Source organism: Hippopotamus amphibius, chromosome 11 (assembly GCF_030028045.1).
Source record: "Hippopotamus amphibius kiboko isolate mHipAmp2 chromosome 11, mHipAmp2.hap2, whole genome shotgun sequence".
NCBI classification, from domain to species: domain Eukaryota; kingdom Metazoa; phylum Chordata; class Mammalia; order Artiodactyla; family Hippopotamidae; genus Hippopotamus; species Hippopotamus amphibius.
The window spans coordinates 1,857,680-1,875,450 of record NC_080196.1 but is presented as its reverse complement, the minus strand read 5'-3'; the positions used below and the strand labels follow the sequence as shown (position 1 = coordinate 1,875,450).

General features: G+C 49.1%; 1 protein-coding gene across 3 annotated transcripts; it reads left to right on the top strand.

Moving 5' to 3' along the window:
- The first annotated feature begins 2,025 nt into the window (after positions 1 to 2,025).
- SERPINB1 (serpin family B member 1) lies at positions 2,026 to 10,290 on the top strand. 3 transcript variants are annotated; one of them, XM_057700175.1, is made up of 7 exons: positions 2,026 to 2,269; positions 3,476 to 3,650; positions 5,348 to 5,485; positions 6,011 to 6,128; positions 7,111 to 7,253; positions 7,339 to 7,506; positions 8,926 to 10,290. In XM_057700175.1, exons 2-7 carry the CDS (start codon positions 3,483 to 3,485, stop codon positions 9,325 to 9,327), a joined length of 1,137 nt encoding a protein of 378 aa, XP_057556158.1. In that variant the 5' UTR covers positions 2,026 to 2,269; positions 3,476 to 3,482; the 3' UTR covers positions 9,328 to 10,290. The 3 variants fall into 3 exon arrangements, with proteins under 3 accessions (XP_057556158.1, XP_057556156.1, XP_057556157.1); XM_057700173.1 differs by lacking the exon at positions 2,026 to 2,269 and adding an exon at positions 2,914 to 3,053; XM_057700174.1 differs by lacking the exon at positions 2,026 to 2,269 and adding an exon at positions 2,958 to 3,090.
- The last annotated feature ends 7,481 nt before the right edge of the window (positions 10,291 to 17,771 follow it).

Sequence of the window (17,771 nt, the reverse complement as noted above, 5' to 3'; positions counted from 1 at the left end):
AATCGGGCCTCACGAGACAGCAGACATGGACGTGAGTGTCATGAAAGGGGTTTACAGGCACAGATCTCCAGGACCAGGAGGACGCGATGCCACGCCGCGTCGCATGGGACCCAGGCAGCAGCCCCGTGGGCCAGGAAGCAGAGGGGGGGAGGGCAGCGGTGGGGGCGCAGAGCCTTCATTGGATCATGCCGGTGGGCTCCGGCTGTCCGGGTGGGCTCTAGCTGCCTGGTGCTGGGGTGGTGCAGGGCCAGTGGCGGTTTGATAAAGGAGACAGTTGCGAGTGAGGTCACTGAGATGGCTGGTTTGTATGCCGAAGGTGCCCTTGCAGGGAGCCGCACCGCCTCTCTGGGACCCGACCTGCCCTGGGCTCAAGGCCCGGAAGGCCAGAGCATCAGGGAAACAGAAGATGGGAAAATGCAGTCAGTGCGATCCACCTCCCTCCCCTGGGGCCCCTTCTCTCCTGACCTCTAACACCACGGCTTGGTTCTACCTGTATCTCAACTCTGCGTAACCAGAACCGCGCAGCTCCCACCAGCGCGGACGCCTTTTCGCTCTCAGCGCGCTCGGGAGATGCGGCCACGTCGCCTGCGTCGCGGCGGTTTGCCCATCTCCGGGGTCCTGCGCGGCTCCGTTGGGTGACGTCTCCATTCTCCTGCGGGACCTGACTCGAATCCCGCTGTCACCAACGTGCTCGCGCTCGTCTCCGGGCGCCCGCCCTCACACGCACTTTGCTGGGCTTGTCGCCGGGGACGAAATGGCTGATCCGGCCAGGGCGAGCACCAAACCGGCCGTGCCATCAGGTGTGTCCCGCAGTCTCTGTGCGACCTCGGACAGGGGACGTCTATACTCCGAAGCCGCAAGGGCGCACCGAGTGGCTGCTCTGCCTCGACTTTGCACAGCACACGCTTGAGGGATGTTTGGTGTGTAAAGTCCATTCTGTCCGAACCTCATACAGTAAATGTCTTGGTTTAGGAAGTGGTTTCATTCATATTTGACCCAGACTACTAACTTCAGGTGAACACAAATGCAAAATGTCAGGAGAAGAAAAAACACTCAGAACCCGTTTTTCCTTGATTTATGTGTCTGGGATTTTAATTTAACACCTTTTCAGCACAGCCTCTTATTCTTGACTTCCTCACACCGACCTCTTGCTAGAAGCTGAGGAGGGGTCTCTAGATCTCTGAGAGGTGGTGGAGGGGTTACGGATTTTATCAGACCACTCAACTTAACTATGACTGGCTTTCAATAAACGTCGGTTTCTTTATTTCAATCAGATGTAAAACATTCTACAATCTTGGTTATTAAAGTCTCACTTTTTTTTTAACTATGGAGAGTATTTGTAGCTCTCACTACTGGGTCTTCTCTGCCCCTCTTCTTATAAACAAAATCTCAGAGTCCAAAAACAAAAACAAAAACAAAAACAAAAACCTACAAACCCATTTACACTGTATTAACCATACTAACTTAAAATAGGAGTTTTCCTCTGTCCCCTTTTCATGTTGAGATTTGCAAGAAGGCACAGAAGTTTCAAGCATGCAGAATTATTAAATATCCTCGAGTACTGTCACTTTTGGTGAAACTACACATGCAGGCATTTAAAGGGGGGAAGCAGACCTCACAGAAAGACTTCCTGCTTCTATTCTTCAACCATAGTCACTCTATTGTAACACTATGTAGGGGAAAGACGGGTCAGTGCACGTTTTAGTACAATGGGTAAGAAATACTTTATTCCCACGGATAGATGGGTGTTCTCACGGTGTGCGTGCGGTGTGTGAGTGGACCAGCCTGGTGGGGCACACGTGCCGCGGGTCTTGGGGCCGAACTCACGGTTACCTGAGAGACAGTGACATGGAGGATGCTGTTTGGAACCGATTCTGTTTTCTCTCAGCCTAGAGGCCCCTCCCCACGGCCCCCCCACCCGAATAACCCAGAGTTCGGCGCGTACAGATACGATTCCAAAGAGGCTGGTTTGCCCTCTAAGAGGCGACACCCTGTCATCTCAGTCATTCACCCCTTAGGAAACAGCCCATCAGGTCCCTGACAGAGACGTGAGTTTGCCCGGCACTCGGAGAGGCGCTGGTCGCCCCGAGGGCGCTGCGTGGAGCGGCCCTCACCGCCCGGGCACCGCCCAGACTCCTGGGGAATCCATCCCCCGGGGCAGGGCCGCCCTGCCCACCGCGCGGCCCCCGCCCGCCGGCGACACTCCTTCCGCCGCTATAAGGGCGGCGCTCGGCGCTCTCCGCAGACCTCGCAGGCAGCCCCGCAGCGGGTAAGGCGGGGCGGGGAGCGGGGCGGGCGGGGAGGCGCCCATCCGCCAGCGCCCGCGGGGTCCCGCGTCCGGGGCTCACTCGGCCCTGCCCCGCGCCCCGCCGGGGCCCGGGGTCACCGCCACCGGCCCTGCGCCCCGCGTGCGCCCTGCCCGGTGGCCGCCCCGCCGCGCCGTGCGCTCCGCCCCGGGGCCCCCGGTACCGCGTCCGGGGCGCCGGGCCGCGTGGCCCGCGGGAGACCGAGGTCGCTCCCTGGCGGCCTGAAGGCGGAACCGAAACCGGAGTCCAGAACGCCTCTCTCTCTCTCTCTCTCTCTCTCTCTCGCTTCCTCCTCGAGTTGTTTGGGCCGGTTTCCGGGCAGCCCCGGCGGCTGGAGGCGGGGAAGGGAGGCCAGGGCGATCCCAGAGATGATGTATCAGCAACGACGGCAGTAGTTCAGCTCAGGACCTACTCCGGGCGGGCAGCGCGGCTGCCCCTCTTCCTCGCCCGTCTGGGGGCTGAGAGTCAAGGTCGGGCGGGGAGAGCGGCTGGCTGAGCGGAGGCCCAAGGCCGGGGGCTTCACCTGCAGTCCTCCGCGGCCTGCGGGCGTGACAGAGGCCACTCGTCACCTTCTCCTTGTCCGGCTGCTCCCCCAGACCCCGGGGCCTGGGTTGGGTTTCCAAACTGTCCCATTGGCTGCTGGCTGTGAGACCGGGGACACTGGACCTCTCCAGATATCAGCAAGTGAATCTCAAAAATGAGGATAATTCTGTCTCTTTTGCTGGAATTTGCTTTAATCCACAGCAGGTAGCTATGATTTTCTAATGGAAACATTCTTTTTCAGGTAAACGTGGGCAATGGATTCATAGCTCAAATGAATTAGAGACTTGAACGGAAGGGTGGGGTGTGTGTTCCCGGTGCAGCAGGGGAGGGTGGGGGTGTGCTCCCCCTGCAGCCGGGAAGGGCCCAGATGCACCTGTCTGCACGGCCAGGCCTTTTAGGACACGGAGTGCTGGTCCCCTGTCAGTACTGAATCCTTGCCCAGTCGCCCCAAGCGCCCACATTTGTGCACGTGGAGTGTTTCACCCTCCGAGCCAGGCAGGGAGAGAGAGAGGAGGGAGAGAGAATGTTGCAGGGTATTTCAGGTGCTGCCCGAGCGGGAGAGGGGGTGGGAAGGGCGTGGCTGGCTGGCGTGGGCGCGGCCGCTCAGGCTCTGCTCTGTGTTGCAGCCTCACCATGGAGCAGCTGAGCGCGGCAAACACCCGCTTCGCCCTGGACCTGTTCCGCACCCTGAGCAAGAGCGATCCTGCTGGAAACCTCTTCGTCTCCCCCTTCAGCATCTCCTCGGCCCTGGCCATGATCCTCCTGGGGGCCAGAGGCAATACCGCCGCGCAGATGTCCAAGGTCCGCAGAAACTAGCAGAAAGAGTGTGCTTTCCCGGCTGGCTCCCACCACAGTCTGTACCGGAAAGTTGTGCCTTTGAGCTCTTGCCGTGTGTTTGTAGGGCGGTATCTCGGTGTTCAGCATGGTGTGTTATATTATACATGGTACTTCATGAAGTCAGACTTTCAGAAAAAGCCCCAGGAAAACTGCGCTCGGATGCAGGCTGTCATTCGTGATCCAGTCTTTACGGAGCACCTGCGATGTGTCAGGCTCTGGGTTTCGTTGGGTTGAGGGCAGTAAGAGCCGTAAGAAGGTTGACGGACCCCTGCCTCGTGCTGCTTCTGTTCCAGCAACGCGTGTGCACGGCTTTCCTGTGGCCCACCTCCTCCCTTGCCCGGGGACTGTCCAGTTTCTGCTTTGCCTGTGATGCCCAGCTCCTTGAATGATGCCAGCTGTGGCTCGTTACCTTTGGGCCTAATGACACCTAGTCGAGAAGTCGAGGGGGCATGAGAGCCCGTGACCCCGTGCTCCTAGCCCCAGGCCTGGCGCCGGGTGTGTCCCGGTGGGCTGTGCCCTGCTGCTCCTGTGTGAGCAGGAAGGCCTGCAGGGAGAGGGGGCGGGGAGGCGGAGGCTCCTGCCTGTCCTTGGTGGGCGTGGAGGGCACCTGTGTGCTGGGCGTGCTTTATTCTGCGCAGGGAACTCTGCTTTCCTTAAAAAGAGGGGTGAAGGTGAAGGTCTTTCTAACATACGGGTCACAGATTGTGCTGCGCCTAGAGCCAGGGGAGGTCCAGCCTAGATTCAAGTTCATGGGCCTGTCCCAGCTGCAAGCTTCTATTTCTGTACTTTATGGAAAACCAGCCTTTTTCATCATGGCAGGTACAAAAGCATTTGAAAGTTTTCAAAAGTCCACTTTTAAAAGAACCCCTGGTACCGACTGTTGTCAGTTGTCCTCTGCAAGGTAATCTTGGCTTCTGCTTTGAGGCTTTCCAGGAACTTCATAACCTCAGTGAGGAATAGTCTGAAGTCTCCCCCTCTCCTTTCCATTACAGAGATGGATCACAGCACCCTACACACACATGCCATAGCTCAGTCAGGAGCTGGCCTTTGTACCCGGCAGAGGTCTGTTCTTTGTGCCTGAAAAGCAGGGAACCCAGGCCTCATAAAGCCATAAGGGGACTGTTGATGTAACTGATATAAGGGAAATTAAACTTTTGCCCAATGTGAAGTTTAAAGAAACTATTTTTAAGTAAGTGAGTTACTGGTGCTAATAGTGCAATTAAAAAAGAAGCCCTCCCTCTGTAATACCTTTGTGTTCTTGCATAGCTGATGATTCTTGTCTTTACTGCTTCTGAGAACTTCCAGGAAAATTATATTTGTACAGAATATACATATGGACATACAATTTACAATTTGGGGGGGGAAGAAGCAGATTTGTATAAATATTTAGTTTATTAACTACTCGTATGTGTGGGTCTATAATTATAAGAAAAAAGTGATGTGAAAACAGTTTCTAATGTACTTACTATGTTTCCCGAAGCTGCGCATTTGGATTTTCTGTTACTCGTTCTGCAAAGAAAAGTGACTAAGGTCTCGGGCCGGGCATCACCGATAACTAGTCATAGAAACATGTTAATTCAATGTGATGGAAGCAGATGCCAAGCAACCAGGGTATAGTTTCAAAATAAATGGTTATAGAAGGACTATGTTCTTTATTTTAGGCTCTCCATTTTGAAGGGGTTGAGGAGATTCATTCCAGATTTCAGAGTCTGAATGCTGATATCAACAAGTGTGGGGCTCCCTATATTCTGAAACTTGCTAACAGGTTATTCGGGGAGAAAAGCTACGATTTCCTCCCGGTAAGTACTTTGCTTTTCGTGTTCTAAAACTCACTAGACAATGCAGACTTTTTTCCAGCACAATCAAGTCACAGGAGTCAGTTTTAATTTTTATAAACATGCAGAAAAACCATCCAGAATGAAAACAGAACAGACGGTACGCCCATAAATGGAAGTGGTTTCATTTGCTAGTCTCCACAGTGAAAAGTTCTGGCTGTTTTACTAAAGCAAGAGTGAATTCTGTAACTCCCTTCCAAGTACAATCAGCATTTGCTTGTTTATGAAAATGTTAGTCAAAGGGTAGAAAAGAATTGGTAAATTTTATACGACACCGAAACTAATGAACTGTACACGTAAAAGTGGTTAAGATCGCCAGTTGAATGCTATGTGTTTTTCACTATAATAAAAGTCTAAGGGTTAGAATTTTCTTTGCTGCCATGAAATATGCCTTTTGGGACAATTTCCGTTGCTTTTAAGGATTTTAGAAAACCATTTCTGTATGCAGTAGGAGTTATTCATGACATTTCCTTTTTTTTTCTTAAACAGGAGTTCTTAGCTTCAACTCAGAAAATGTATGGTGCTGACCTGGCCAGTGTGGATTTTCTGAAGGCCTCCGAAGACGCGAGGAAGGCCATAAACGAGTGGGTCAAAGGGCAGACGGAAGGTGAGCGAGGGCAGCCCTGGTCGTACACGCTGGTCCTTCCTTTCCTCCCCCCGGCTCCCGGCTGCAGGTGACCCCCTCTCCCCCTCCCTCGCCCCTCGGCCCGACCCTGGGGTCCACCTTGCACTTCCCAGGGCTGGACAGCTTTCAAATGTAGGAATTCCTCACAGTGGAAACGTACAAGTGATTTAACCGAAGGTGCTCCGTGTTTCCTCCCCTAAGTTCCCCAAGCTACGTATTAAAATTAAAACTCATATTGAATGTGGAGTAACAGGGGTGGAGGTCTTGTGAATCAGTGTTTACAAGCTGCTGTGGTCATAAATATCTTTTGCCAGCATCTTGCCTAGGAGATCAAGGTGGGGAGGTGGGGCTGAGTCCCCTCGGGCTGTTTTTCTGCCTCGCGTCTCTGTTGCCGTCAGGGAATGGTCGGGGCACCCACAGGACACCCGTGTTCCTTCCACGGGGGACTGTCATGGCCCTGCCGGGTCGTGCGTGGGGCCTGTGTTTCTGGGGAGGACTGTCCTACCTTTGGGATATTTGTTGAAAATGCCTTTTGGATAATTTGTTGAACGCGTTCCTGTGAGAGTTAGGCAGCTACTTGGATGATTTGAAGAACGGGGTATGTTTATTTGTGATTAAAAACATTTTGGTGAAGAAATTTTTCTTTCCCTGAAAAAGAATGGCCAGTCACAACGTGAGGCCAGATCTGTTTATCACACGTTCCAGAAAAGGAGAATTTCCCTGTGTTTAGCCCTTTAAACAACTGACTCGTTTTGAAGACGACCGTTGGCCCTCTTGGGGCAGTGTGGGTGAGTTGGTTTATTTAAAGTAGAAGCACCCCGAGGCGCTTGGCTAGCTTAGCACCGGGTTAAAGGAAATTAAACAGAAGGGAGCATTTGAGTTGCATTTCAGTGCGAATCAAAGGTCAGCTCGAGTTTGGAATTCTGATAGGCGGAGTTTTAGAAAGCTAACTTTGTCTTTTTAGGGAAAATCCCGGAGCTGTTGGCCTCAGGTATGGTTGATAGCCTGACTAAACTGGTCCTGGTGAACGCCATCTATTTCAAAGGCAACTGGGAGGAGAAGTTCATGACGGAGGCCACGAAGGATGCACCTTTCAGACTGAATAAGGTGAGGGGGGCGCCCGTCCAGCAGGACCCTGTGCTCTGAAGCCACGCGGGTAATAACGAGAGCGATCTGTGTGTTAACTCTTCAGAAAGACACGAAGACAGTGAAGATGATGTATCAGAAGAAGAAATTTCCGTTTGGCCGTATCGAGGACCTTAAGTGCCGGGTACTGGAAATGCCCTACCAGGGCAAGGACCTCAGCATGGTCATCCTGCTGCCGGACGGCATCCAGGACGAGTCCACGGGTCTGAAGCAGGTGCGGCCCCTGTGCCCTGCGCGGGCCCCGTGTGTGTGCGTGTGTGTGTGTGTGTGTGTGTGTGTCGGGGGTGAGTGCTTGTGCTGTGTTTTCTGGAGTGACCCGGCGTACCTTCCCAGTTCCCTGTCGCTGCTTTGTGAAGGAGTCCCTCGGCACGTCCCGCTGGAAGCCCCGCGTTTCCGTGTCCAGCTGCTGTCCGTGGACCGCCTGGTGGGATCCTCTAAGGCACAAGCCAGGGGTCCTGCTGCCCAGCGGCAGCTCGTGGAGACGCCCTTAGGTGAACCTTAGAGGAAAGTGCCGCGAGTGAGGATGCTTTCATTACAACAATTTTTAGAAATTAAAAACCCTGAAACGTGAGCGTATACAGTCGCACCGTGCGCTATGAGGTCCTGTTAGGACCCTGCTTATTCTCACTCCAGCTCACACAGATTGTGCCTTAAACGCCCAGTAGCTACGGGGCAGGAAAAGACGCATGTGACCTGTCAGTCTGAGAGAGAAGCCCAATTCCTAACCTGAACTTTGTCTGCAGCTTCTGTTATTTGTAATTTAAAGGCAATGGTGTCTCTTGCCAGGACCAGGAGGAGGCAAAACGGTGAGGAGTGTGGTTTTGCTTCAGTGTCTCTGGCCGGTTGCCCGCTCTCCCCTCCCGCTCCCTAACCAAACTTGCTCTCGGGAAGGCGTTCGTTTGCAACGATAGAGCGTGGGTTAAAACCAATGTGTTCCTTCTTTCAATTGTATCTGTCCCTTCCTGATTGTAAAAGAGAGAGCCTGAGGGCACTGTGCGCATCAGTAGAGACGTGGAATGTGGTTCTGTTCCAGTGCACAGCAGCCGCGACAGGAACGACGGTCGCTGACCCTGCAGAGCACGTGTGTGGGGCCACGCATTTAGCACGCGCGGCGGTGCTGCTAGTAGCTACAGCTTTTATCCCATTTTAGATGAGGAGCCAGGTCCGTTTCTGCTTTCACCTTCGACCTAAATCTCTTAGCAATAACTCTGGCTGTGTGGGGGTCACAGGTAACCCCAGTGATCACTGGTGTTCAGAATAAATAGAATAGAATAAATAGAAGAAAGCTTTAAAATATCCTCTTGCATGACAACCCACTAGGGCCGTATCCGCCCTGGTGGCCAGTGGCTCAGTGTGGTGGGGGCGTGGGAAGTCCTGGCTGGATGTGTGGGTGGTGATGAACCCCATCTCTGGAGTCCCTGTACCTGGGTCCTTGGGGGCTCGGAACGCAGCTCTGTTTGTTATCACAATAGCCAGAAAGAAATGAAGTCCTCCAAATAGAATCTATCTTGGTGTGGAACTGGAGAAAACTAGTGAGCAGCTGATATGACGGGGCCTTTCATTTCAACAGTGCTTCCTTAACTTACTTATATAACACGGTTTCAGCTCTTCTTTTTGCTCATTCTGATTCCAGATTGAGCAACAGCTGTCTTTGGAAAAGCTGCGTGAGTGGACCAGACGCGAGAATCTGGATCTTCTTGAGGTCAACGTCCAGTTGCCCAGGTTCAGGCTGGAGGAGAGCTACATCCTCAACGACCCGCTGGCCCGCCTCGGCATGCAGGAGCTCTTCAGCAGCCAGGCGGACCTGTCCGGCATGTCGGGAGCCAGAGACCTCTTCATATCGAAGGTGGTCCACAAGTCCTTCGTGGAGGTGAACGAGGAGGGCACGGAGGCGGCGGCCGCCACCGCAGGCATCGCCACCTACGCCATGCTGATGCCGGAGGAGGATTTCATTGCCAACCATCCGTTCATTTTCTTCATTCGGCACAATCCCTCTGCTAACATCCTGTTCCTCGGCAGACTGACCTCCCCGTAGACACGAGAAGTACAAGGTCAAGCTTGGAGCTTTCTACCTGCCCTTTCAATGGTGACCATTTTCATAGATCTTTAGCAGTAAAGCTGTTATCCAAAAACGAATCTTTAATCTCCTTTATAAGCTCAGTTCTGTTGGCTGTTCATACCTATTAACTTGGCATGGGTATGTGTTCTTTTTTTATCCTGAAAAAATTCAGTGATTTCTTTTGAGTGCGAGTTAAAAAAGAAAAAAAATCAGATGTGTAGATTCTTGACAATGTAGCCATCTATGAAGTTGCTAAACTTTCCTGAGAGCCGGGCGCGGGGAGAGTGGACACGGTCACGCTGTCATCTGTTTTACAGATAGACTTTTGGAAGCCATAATAGAGAGACACCCTGATTGCTGAAGGGAGGCTTAAAAGCATATTCAGTTGAAACTCAGGACAGCACCCCAGTCCAGGGCCCAGGTTATGAAGACAGGCTTGCCTTGGCAATGCCCCTGGCTCTGCCTCCTGCAGGGTTGGTGTCCCGTCACAGCCCTCCAGGTTTCAAACGATCGAAGAGCCACCTGGGGATAACCTAAGCCCTCCCTTTTTTGTTCTCCCTTTTCCCTCCTGATGTGAGTTGGAGTGGTATCACAAGGAATAGAGCAGTAGGTATCTCGTCGTGAAAGATGGCAGAAAACGACAGAAAGAAAAATGTCGTAGGAGATACTGTTGCGCAAAGAGGTGGTGCAGAGATCTCACTGTTAAGCGGCTTCTCCTGTGTTTTCTGCTAAAGGCTCGTGACGTCCATCACCTGGTACAGGTTTTTGTGGCTGTGGGATGGCTTTATGCGGTGCTGTGGTGGGAGACGGGGTAGGGGGTGCTCTCTGATGAATATAAACCTTTGTTGACGTGGCCCTTGGAACGGGGCGTGAAGTGTTGCATCTTCTTGCTCCCACAAAGCTGGTGGGCTGGTTAATAAAGTTTCCTAAGATTCTGCAAACCAGACTGACCTCAGTCCTCTTCTTGTTTCTCGCGGATCTCAGACAAGCCCAGACGGTACAAGGGGGTTCTTGGCTGGACAGCACTCACGTCCGTGCTGACTCCACGGCACAAAATCGAAATTTCAGCAAACCTCACGTTGGCAAGCATTGGTTCCGTCTTTTCTCCTTAAGATGCTCACTAGCACCCGCCACATCCCAGGCCCTCTTAGCCACGTCACTGCGTTCTGCGCCTCTTCCCTTCTGACGCCTCATCCTAAAATCTACTCGGTGATTTAGAGAAAATCGTGTTAATCAAGTTACGTGGGCCCCACGCAACCCTGCTCAAATCTTGCTTTTTGTGTTTGAGGGAACAGGTCCACGGACTACCAGTCAGTTGTTGACGTCAGAACAACCAGTAAGTTCGAGAGCAGAGACTAGATCCAATTCTTCTTCTTCTCCTTCTTTTTTTTTTTTTTTGCCTCACTGTGTGCAGCGCAGGAGCTCTTGGTTCCCCGACCAGGGACTGAATCAGGGCCCCCAGCAGTAAGAGCATGGAGTCCTAACCACTGGACCGCCAGGAACTCCCCCAATTCATATTTTATGTGGAGAACGTCTACTTCTCATAATGATGAAACTGGTAACTCAGAAGCCTCTTAAGAGCAACTGAAAAACCAACCAAACAAAATAAGCATGAGCCCACGGGGGGAAGGTTGACACACTCATGAGCAGCTACTGGGCCGAGATCCAGGAGAAACTGGTGCAGATGGAAATCAGGGCCTCTCTTGTGCCCTGCGCTTTCCCAATCCAAAAGAGACGAATGAGCGTGGAGCAGGGATTCTGGCGATGTTCTAGGCCAGGTAGGCTGAGTTTGGACCTGTCAAGAGTGGGGCCCCCGTTATACCTCCTGTGCTTTTGTTTGACGCCCTACAGGTGTGAGGGAACCATCTTGGAATGCAGTCCTGCTGTAAGTTGCTGGACAGCCTGGAAAATTCCAGTGCTTAGAAGTGGGTCACATGCATCCTGGTTTGCTGCAACTCAGAGGTATATGGCAGAAGCAAACAAAGATCATCTCTGCGGAAAGATTACCCATAAACCTCAAATTATTTTTTTAAGCTCTTTATTGGAATATAATTGCTTTACGCTGTTGTGCCAGTTTCTGCTGTACACCACAGTGAATCAGCTGTATGTATATGTATATCCCCACATCCCCTCCCTCCCGCGACTCCCTCCCACCCTCCCTCAAATTATTTTTCATAATCAGCGTTTCTGATACAGTACCCAGCATGCAATCAAAGATAACTGGACGGGTGAAGAGCCACGACAATGTAGATTAAAACCAGCAAAACAACACAACACCAAAACCAAAAAGTGAAACAAAACAAAAAAAACAGATAATAGAAACAGAGGTCCCGGGACTCCAAATACCCGAACCATCACGTGCAAAGTACAAAACAACACTGTTTTCTGTGATCCAGATGCTGAAAGACAAGGGTAAACATTTCAGCGGAAAACCGGAAACGTGGAAGAGACACGTACCTCCGAATAAAAATGAAATAGAGATTCCAGTAATGAATGAAGAACTAAACAGATAAGACTTATTAGCAAATTAAAGATAGTAAAAGAGAGCAACTGTGAATTGTCCGGGTCAGGAGAAATTACCTATAATTTCTCCCATAAAGAAAAATGTAATAAATAAAATCCAGAAAGACAAAAGGATGGAAAAATACAAAAGGGAAGATAAAAAACTCAAAGGAGTCAGTCAGAAGACACTTCACAGCAAAAGAGAAAAGAAGAGGCCGTGTGGGGCAGAATAATGTCTAAAGAGCTGACATTCAACATGAGGGTTCCAAACTGATGTGACCTCAACACACAGATTCCCCAAGTCCTACTCAAACCCCAAGCAGGACCCACCAGAGAAACACATCCCCAGATGCAGCCAGTGACACAGGAGAAATCCAGACACTAAGGCAGGATCAGAAAAGAAAACAGATGAAACGACCGAAGGAAAAGGACAAAGAGCCCTCACAGGAGCAGTGGTTGGAAAGACAACACACGTATCAGCAGAAACGATGAAAGCCAGGAGATCACGGGATGATTCTTTTAATATGTTGGGGAAAACAGTACCAGAAGACCCTGCCGACCTAGAATTATTCCATACCCAGGAAAAGTGTCCCTCACAATATTTTCAGAAAAACAAAAACTGAGAGTTCACCATCAGCAGATTTAAAAAAAATTCTAGAGGATATTCTTTATGGAGGAAGAATGTCAGTTGTAGGAAAGAATAAAGAGGAAGAAACAAAACTGTAAATGTGGTAAAGTTAAACAAATATAGACGATATTAAATGACAGTTATAATGTCTATGCACCTTCAAATATATACAGAATTAAAATAAAGGACAGCATAGAAGCTGGGGAAGGAAATCGATGTAAACGTTCAAACGTCCTTGCGTCCTCTGGGAAGAGAATAGAAGTATAATTACCAGTACCTTAGATTTTGATACGTCAAGGATGCGTGTTGCACTGTCTAAGGTAACCACTAGAAGAATAGTAAAAGGGTTTATAATTTCCCAAATAAACCAAAGAGGAAAAAAGGAAGAGCAACAAGTACACAATCCAAAAGGAGGAAAGAAAAAAGAGAGAGACACACACAAAACAGCCACGGAGAATAGCAAGACGGCACATTACACTCCAAGTGATCACTCACTTAGAAGGTAGATTGACTACATGTTCTACTTAAAAGACAAAGATGGTTAGGCAGGATTGAAAAAATACTAGATGGTGTCTACAGGAAATACATCTATGACATAAAAATAGAGAGGGTTTGAAAGGAAAAGAATGGAAACGATATATCACGCAAATGCTAACCATAAAAGTCGATGTAGCTAAAAATATCAGGCAAAGTAGTTTCTCTTGTTCCAGAGATAAAGACAGGCACTGCATAACGATAAGATGAGTCAGCTCACTAGGGAAACATAACCTTTCTAAACTGTATGCACCCAACGCCACGGCCTCCAAATGGAACAACAGAAATAGAAAGAAATAAAGGAGAAATTGGCCTACAATTGAAGAATGCATGTTGCCACCGTTTCTACAGCAATTTAATGAAGATCCTAGCTGCTGCAGTAGCTCGAGAAAAATACAGTATGTAATGATTTGAAAGAACAAACAGAATATTTTAGATTTTTTTAAACTTTATTATTTATTTATTGGCCACACAAGGCTTATGGGATCTTAGTTCCCTGACCAGGGACTGAAACTGCACCCTTGGCAGTGAAAGCATGGAATCCTAACCACTGGACCGCCAGGGAATTCCCTATTTTCAATTATTATTTTCATAAAAAGTCTAAATTATTAGAATTTAAAAGTGAGTTAGGTAAGATGCTGCTGGCTACAAATGCAATTAAAAGTTGATCTGTATTTCTATGTAACATCACCAGTGTAAACATTTTTTAAAAGCATTTACAGAAATGCCAAAAAATGTTCAAGTGCCTGGGACTAAATCCAACAAAAGATGTTCAGGACCTCTACAGTACAGAAAACTATTAATGTTACTGAGAGAAAAATGAAGACGAGATAAATAAATGGAGAGCTGTACCGTGGTCATGATTCATTACTTCAGATGTGCTGACGGATCTGAAGAATCAATAAAAAAACCCAGCTTTTGTTTTGTTTTGCTTTCGGTGAAACATGACAAGTGGTTCTAATATTTACACAGCAACGTAAAGGGCCAAGAATATCGAAGACAATCTTGAAGAAGAACCAGACAGGAAGACATACTTCATTGAATCAAGACTTACTCTAAAGCTGCAGAAATAAGATAAGAGGGGGTTTTGGGGCAACGATGGTCAAAAATGGAACAGAACAGAGAGCCCAGAAACAGCCTCGTGTAACACGAGCCCTGCCTCACGAGCTGTGACCCTCATCCCAGGGCAAAACAGCCTGTTTCTGCCTCTAGTGGAACTATTAGCCACGCCCCCGTCACCCTCAACATCGAATCCCTTTGGACGATGAATCACACGGTCATCATATTTATGACAAAGGTGGCACTTCAAAGTGGGCCTGCAGGGAGGACATGTTCCGTACGTTGTTCTGGGACATTCAGGAGCCCATATGGAAAAAAATTAGGGTTGATTCCTGCCTTAAACCTAAACAAAAACCAGTACCAGATGGACTGCACATAGACTTAACTGTGAAAGCAAAACAGTAAAGCTTTTAGAAGATAATGTATTTTCATGAATGTGTGGAGATAATGATCTCTTAAGGGGACACACACACACCCCTTTTGTTAGATTTATTTCTAGGCATTCACGCATTTTTGATGCCAAGTTAGACCAAATGAAAATTAAGAACTTCAGCTGCACAGGACACACCATGAAGAGGGAAATGCCAAGGGCCAGGAGAGTGGATGCAGGCCACCTGCCCCAAGGAGGGGTACCGTTCAAGCAGTGGCGGGAGAGACCCCCAAAGGCAGGACTCTGCTTCCAGAGCCCCACTCGCTTCACTCTGTCACCTCCCAGGATACAGCCACAAGAGCAAGGGGCTGAAAGTCACACCTTGTGGAGGGTCAGGTTTGGATAACTGGGTTCTGAACGTCCTCAGAGTTCACGCACCAGGAACAACGCCTCGGCTTTAAGCGGCAGCCCATCTTGAGGAGGGGCGAAGGGGGCTTGGTTGGGTGTTACAAAACCAAGAGTACTTTTAAATTCATCCAAAAAAAAAAAAGAGTCAAATGTGTCAGGTATTTCTGCCATGGTCTATTCCTTTAAACAGATCACTGCCCTGATCCTCCTCACTCGGAGAAAATAATAATCGTACCCGGGACTCTCAGCGAACTGACCGTGGCTATTCTTCCGGCTTGGGGCAGGGAGAGACTCAGCAAGACGTAACGAAATGGCAGCGGGCCAGGCCTGGCGCTCCCCACGTGATGTTTGTATTAATACCAGCCCCGTAAGGTGGGCGATGCTCTCTCCAGTCTGCAGATGGGAGTGGACGCTGCCGGGGCCTCGGAGCTCTGGTCTGCAGACGTCCTCCCGGTTCATCACCAAGCGTTGTCCAGAGGGGTGAGAAATGCATTCTCAGAGATTCCTGCCCTTCAGTATCAGTGCTGTGCTTTCCCTCTCAGCTGTGAATCTCGGCCAACTTAAATGACGTCTTCAATCGTTTTACAACCTCACATGCACTCGCGCTTGAAGAGGCAGCATGTAACCGGGAATTGCTTGGGAAGAGGAGGTGGATGGCCGTGCAGCAGGCCCTGCTGAGCTGTCACGGTTCCGTGGCACAGATCCAGCACCCTGGCCCCTCCAGGGTCACTGCCAAGAGCCGAGATCTCCGCACAAAACTACATCTGGTTGGGGATGAGAAATATACTAGAGGACTAATCTGTCATTTGAAAACCCACTCAGGTGTTATACCTCCATCGGGGAGAGGCCGATGGCTCGCAGACACGTGCAGATTATAAAGTATAGAAGCATTTCTTCTTCTAACCTCGCAGGGTTCTAATTATATACAGAATTGCGACACTAGGCACTTTCTACCTAAAAACAGGGGAGCTGGTGTGACAGGCGCCCAGCCTGCAGGGTGTGGACAGAGCCTGTGGAGGGAATGAATTGTCTAATTCCCCTGCCAGAGGATGACCTGTAGTGTGAAACCTCACAAGTGTCATGGAACAAAGGTGATTTTCCAGCACACAGGAGAGACAACTTAAAAAACCAGCCTGCACAGCAAGAGGAAGTTACTGAAAGAGGGTTTCCAGAAGTTCTTACACCAGCTCTTCCCTTATGTTGTAAATCTGTTACAACAAATCCTGGTAGTTAGATCTTTTGCTTCAGCAGATACGTAAGAGTTTCCTGTAAATTAGAAGTGTAATATTTTATTATTGCACAATATTTTAATAAGTTAGTTTTCAAAGAATAAATGCATCGCAAATCTTAGTCTTCTGTGCAAAATTTGATGTGTTAGCTGAAATATTTAGGAAACTGGGTAAACATTTTCTCATTTTTAAGTAAACCCAGCTGTTTTCTATCAAGGCAAAACAGTAGAAACAAAATTTTCGATTGCTTTCATATGACCTAACTATATTAAAATCTAAGGAATTATGTGCCTTTTAAACTCAATTTCTTACTATATTTTGTCTTAAAATACTTGCTGTTGTTGCCTGCTGAACTAATTTTCAAAAACTGATGATTTTTTTCATCATTGTGGGTTTTTAAAATTAAAATATACTCACTCCAGAAATACTGTTAATCTAGAACAAGATTCACAGTCTTCCACTGAACCATGACAACAGCATGAAGTCTCTCTTAAGAGTGTTCAGATGAATTCTCTCTCTCTTTTTTAAATAAATTTATTTATTTATATATTGGCTGCATTGAGTCTTCGTTGCTGCACATGGGCTTTCTCTAGTTGTGGTGAGCGGGGGCTACTCTTTGCTGTGGTGCGAGAGTTTCTCATTGTGGTGGCTTCTCTTGTTGTGGAGCATGGGATCTAGGCAGGTGGGCTTCAGTAGTTGTGGCACATGGGCTCAGTAGTTGTGGCTCACAGGCTTAGTTGCTCCGTGGCATGTGGGATCTTCCCAAGCAGGGCTCGAACCAGTGTCCCCTGCATTGGCAGGCGGATTCTTAACCACTGCACCATCCAGGAAGTCCCCAGATGAATTCTCTTTGTTCTGACTTCAGAGTCACTCACTGGTTTAATACGCGTTCTCTCAGCGTGTGTTGTGTGCCTTAGCTCCGAACCAGGCCCTAAGGATGCAACCATGGACCAAACAGGATCCCCGCTCTAGGGTAGCCTAATGTGCAGTTCATAACTCTGGTTAACTGACCCAGTGGCAGCAGCGGTACCAAACGTTTAACGTCACTATAGATTACTTTCGTTTGTTCTAGAATTTTATATAAATGGAGTCATAAAATATGTGCTTTTTGTGTGTGACTGTTTTCACTCAGCATGTTTTTGAGGTTCATCCACGTGGTCCTGTGATCCTTCACCTGGTGGAAAATGGGCACCCAGCGTGTGCCTCTCCTCGCCCCAGGTGCGGAAGATTAGGGGAGAAGTACGGCGGAGGGATCCTCTGGGAGGTGGCCGTCCACGTGGGGAGACAATTGCCACAAGGAAATCAGCACCACCAAGCATGAGAGCGGAGGACCGGGGCAGGCGCACCGCACCGTCAGGGGGAGAGGCGACCAGTGATGCCCCTTGGTGGGGGCGGGGGGGTCAGGTAATCCCGGAACGGGGTGGCTAGCCCCACAGTACCATTCGTTCTCTTCATTGCTTGTGGATAATATTTGTTTTGTTTAATCATTGCAACCCTCAATTTTTCTAACTAGGGATCACCTTTATTTGATTTCAGAAAGCCTATAAATCTTTTGAAAAATATCTCTATTTTGATAAATGCCATTTGCTACGCATTAACACGTGTTTTTTATATGGTACCTTCAATGCCTTTAAGTAGGACAGCTCAAAAATATTTCACAAAATGATCTCAGCCATGTATCAGCACCCAG

What these genes read in the sequence shown, in the direction of transcription:
- SERPINB1 (XM_057700173.1), top strand. Translation starts at nt 3,004, where the DNA reads ATGAGGATAATTCTGTCTCTTTTGCTGGAATTTGCTTTAATCCACAGC. An exon ending in CACCTTTCAGACTGAATAAG is followed by an intron (nt 7,254 to 7,338) that starts GTGAGGGGGGCG and finishes TTAACTCTTCAG; the next exon opens with AAAGACACGAAGACAGTGAA. An exon ending in AGTCCACGGGTCTGAAGCAG is followed by an intron (nt 7,507 to 8,925) that starts GTGCGGCCCCTG and finishes TTCTGATTCCAG; the next exon opens with ATTGAGCAACAGCTGTCTTT.